The following is a 3,678-nucleotide window of genomic DNA, read 5'->3' as shown; positions in this document are numbered from 1 at the left end:
TTTCTGAGGAACAATGCAGAATGTCAATTTGGTTTAGTATCTTTAATCGAGCCAACTTCTGTTGATCAAGCTCTTGAAGATGCTGACTGGATAATGGCTATGCAAGAAGAGCTAAATTAGTTCACGAGGAATGATGTTTGGGATCTGGTTCCAAGAACCAAAGGTTTCAATGTTATTGGTACTAAATGGGTTTTCATAAACAAACTCAATGAGAAAGGAGAAGTTCTAAGAAACAAAGCAAGACTGGTTGCCCATGGTTATAGACAGCAGTAAGGCATTGACTATACAGAAACCTTTGCACCAGTGGCCAGGTTAGAATCCATTCGTATATTAATTTCTTTTGCCACTCAGAATAACATCACTATGTATCAGATGGATGTTAAGAGTGCCTTTTTAAATGGTTATATAGATGAAGAAGTATATGTTCATCAACCCCCTAGTTTTGAAGACTCTAAGTCTCCAGAATATGTTTTTAAACTTAAGAAATCATTATACGGACTGAAGCAAGCTCCTAGAGCTTGGTATGAAAAATTAAGTTCTTCCCTTCTGGATAATAGTTTCACAAGAGGAAAAGTGGACACAACTCTCTTCTGTAAAACCTTTAAAAAGGATATTTTAATTTGTCAAATTTATGTTGATGATATTATTTTTGGAACATCTAATGCTACACTTGGAAAGAAGTTTGCTAAGTCTGTGCAGGCAGAGTTTGAGATGAGCATGATGGGAGAACTCAAGCACTTCCTAGTCATTCAGGTCAATCAAACTTCTGAAGGAACCTACGTTCATCAGACCAAATATGTCAAAGAGCTTCTGAAGAAGTTCAATTTGTCTGGAAGCAAAGAAGCAAAGACTCCAATGCATCCAACGTGCGTATTTGGTAAGGATGAGGTAAGAAAGAAGGTAGATCAAAAGATCTACAGAGGTATGATAGGATCTCTTCTATATATTACTGCTTTTAGATCTGATATTTTATTCAGTGTATGCTTGTGTGCAAGATTCCAATCAGATCCTAGAGAATCTCACTTAACTACTGTTAAGAGAATTCTTAGGTATTTGAAAGGTACTACTAATGGTGGTTTAGTCTACAAAAATATGAAGAATACAACTTAGTAGGATATTGTGATGCTGATTACGCTGGAGATAGAGTTGAAAGGAAAAGTACTTCTGGAAGTTGTCAGTTTCTGGGAAGTCACCTGATCTCCTGGTATAGCAAGAAGAAAGCCATAATTGCCCTCTCTACAACAGAAGTAGAATATGTTGCTGCTACTGGATGTAGTACACAGATGCTCAGGAAGAAAAGTCAGCTAAAAGACTATCAGATAAATGAGAGTAACATTCCTATATTCTGTGATAATACTTATGCTATCTGTTTATCTAAGAACCCTATTTTACATTATAAGGCTAAACTTATAGAGATTAAACATCACTTTATTAGGGACTATGTTTAGAAGGGTGTTCTTTCTTTAAACTTTGTTGATACAGACCATCAATGGGCTGATTTCTTTACAAAAGCCCATGCTAAAGATAGGTTTGAGTTCATTCTGACGAACATCAATATGGATTTATGCCCAAAATGAGGTTATGAGAAGATCTGATATATGGATTAATTTATGCTTTATTTTCTTATCAGATGTTTTGGATTTATATAATCATTATGGATATTCTGAAACTGTTGTTTCTAACGTTTCACGTGTCCAAGTATGATACAGAATTTCTGACATAGCAAAACAGCTGTCACCAGCTATTCCAGATGATGACCATGTGTTCATTCTGAAAGGACAAGCATGCATGCAGTTGATGAGATGTCGCTCTAGGTAAATGTGCAAATCTTTTCAAATCTCACGCTTTCTCCACTAACATCATCCAGCATTAAATGTGATTGATTCATTGCATTATGTAACTGTTTGCATTCAGAAGTTCATTGCATTTTGCTTTCAAGTCCGTGTCTATAAAATCCCACATCATATTCATTTTCTCTCTTTTCACTCCTTCATTACATTTTTTTTATGCATTTCCGCCTTCTATTCGCTCTCTTCAAAAACCCTAAAAGTAAGAAACCCAGAAATCTCAGTGGTGCTTCAATGGCTTCTTCATCAAATCCCAAGAACGCTTCGTCTTCTCAGCAACAGCAACAACAAGTTCAAGATCAACAACAACAACAACTTGTTCTGCAGAAGATTTGTTTGATTCCTATGGATGATTTAGAAGTTATATGTGAAATGATGATCGATTTTGACAATCTAGAAGAAAACGACATTCATCTGAAGGAAAACATGATTTTTCAGAGTCGGGAAGCATTCTTTTACAGTTTGTGTGGACCAGTTTACCCAGATTTGGTCAATGAATTTTGGGTTCATGCAACAATCATGCCTAAATCCATTCTTTCTATTGTTCATGGCGAAGCAATCATCATTACTGAAAATCTTTTAAGAAAATTGTTTGGTTTGGAAACTATTGAAGGTGCTTCTGGGGCAATATTAGGAAGAACAAATTGGAATGATGTGTATGCAGAAATCTTCAAGTCTGGAAAAGAGTCTACATAAATCAAGGAATTGATGCTCCTTACAAAATATGGGCTAAGATCCTTCTAGGTTGCATCTATCATAGAAAAGTAATTGTTTCGCCTAACTATGTCAACAAGGATCAACAGTATATTTTGTATTGTATTGGTACCCAAGAGAAGGTGGATCTTCCTTTCATCATCTTCAACCACATCTGTAATCAGACGAGGGACTCTCGAGAATAATTCATACTGAAGAATCCCAAGTTAAAGAGGAACATTATTCCTTTTGGAAGAATAATCACAGATCTTCTAGTCTAGACTGGAGTGGTTGGTGATCTGGAGAAAGCTGGAATTATCAAGGATCTATATACAACGAGTGGAAGCACCATGAATGCTCACACTCTCAAGAAGATGAGTATAATTGAGACCATTGATGCTACTCCCAGAGTGGACAATGAAGTTTTGACCAAAAAAGCTCCTGCTCTAGCTGACTTTGAATTGTTTTTCAAGAATAAACATCATGATGTCGTTGTCCGCTATATAGCTATGTGTAAAAAGGATGGCTCTAAGTATGATCCTATATGGATCAGCAAACATAAGGCTCTCACTATAGATGATTAAGTACCAAAAAAAGAGGAAGAGAAAAAGAATAAGCAAAGAAAGCAAGACCAACAAGAAGGAAAGAAGGAGAAGAAAGAAAAGAAAAAGCAGTTGGTAATTCAAGAAGAAAATAAAGAAGAGAATAAAGAATAGAAGAAGGAAGAGAAGAAAAAGGAAGAAGAGTAGAAGGAATAGAAGAAGAAGAAGGAAAAGAAAAGGAAGACTATTGGAGATGGACCTTCCAAGCCTCAGAAGAAGCAAAAATCTTCAAATATTTCTATTTCTGAGCCTGTTTATGTTCCTGTTTTAATTTCTAAAAATATATCAATAGAAGCTCCACCAAAAATATCACCAGAAAAAGCCCCAGAAAATCCTCCTCCAACCACCAAAATTTTTAACCCTCCATCTTCTGCCTCACCTAAGTCTAAAGGCAAACAGCTTATTCTTGACTCTGAACCTTCTCATGTTTCTGAACCAATTCTTTAACCAACGCCTTTAAACTACCATCATTCCTCCTCACGCCATAATATCCACCAATCTACCTCCTCCACATTCTAACTATGAATCTGTTGTTG

General features: G+C 36.0%; 1 protein-coding gene across 1 annotated transcript; it reads left to right on the top strand.

Moving 5' to 3' along the window:
* Positions 1-2,081: 2,081 nt before the first annotated feature.
* Positions 2,082-2,543, top strand: LOC131605057 (uncharacterized). The gene has a single exon (XM_058877456.1). The coding sequence runs from the start codon at positions 2,082-2,084 to the stop codon at positions 2,541-2,543; it is 462 nt and encodes a 153-aa protein (XP_058733439.1).
* The last annotated feature ends 1,135 nt before the right edge of the window (positions 2,544-3,678 follow it).

The sequence above is a fragment of the Vicia villosa genome, linkage group LG5 (genome assembly GCF_029867415.1).
Source record: "Vicia villosa cultivar HV-30 ecotype Madison, WI linkage group LG5, Vvil1.0, whole genome shotgun sequence".
NCBI lineage: Eukaryota > Viridiplantae > Streptophyta > Magnoliopsida > Fabales > Fabaceae > Vicia > Vicia villosa.
The sequence above is the reverse complement of the archived record's forward strand: the minus strand, read 5'-3'. Positions and strand labels throughout refer to the sequence as shown.

Excerpts from the sequence above, each read along its gene's own strand:
- LOC131605057 (XM_058877456.1), top strand. The coding sequence starts at position 2,082 with ATGGCTTCTTCATCAAATCCCAAGAACGCTTCGTCTTCTCAGCAACAG.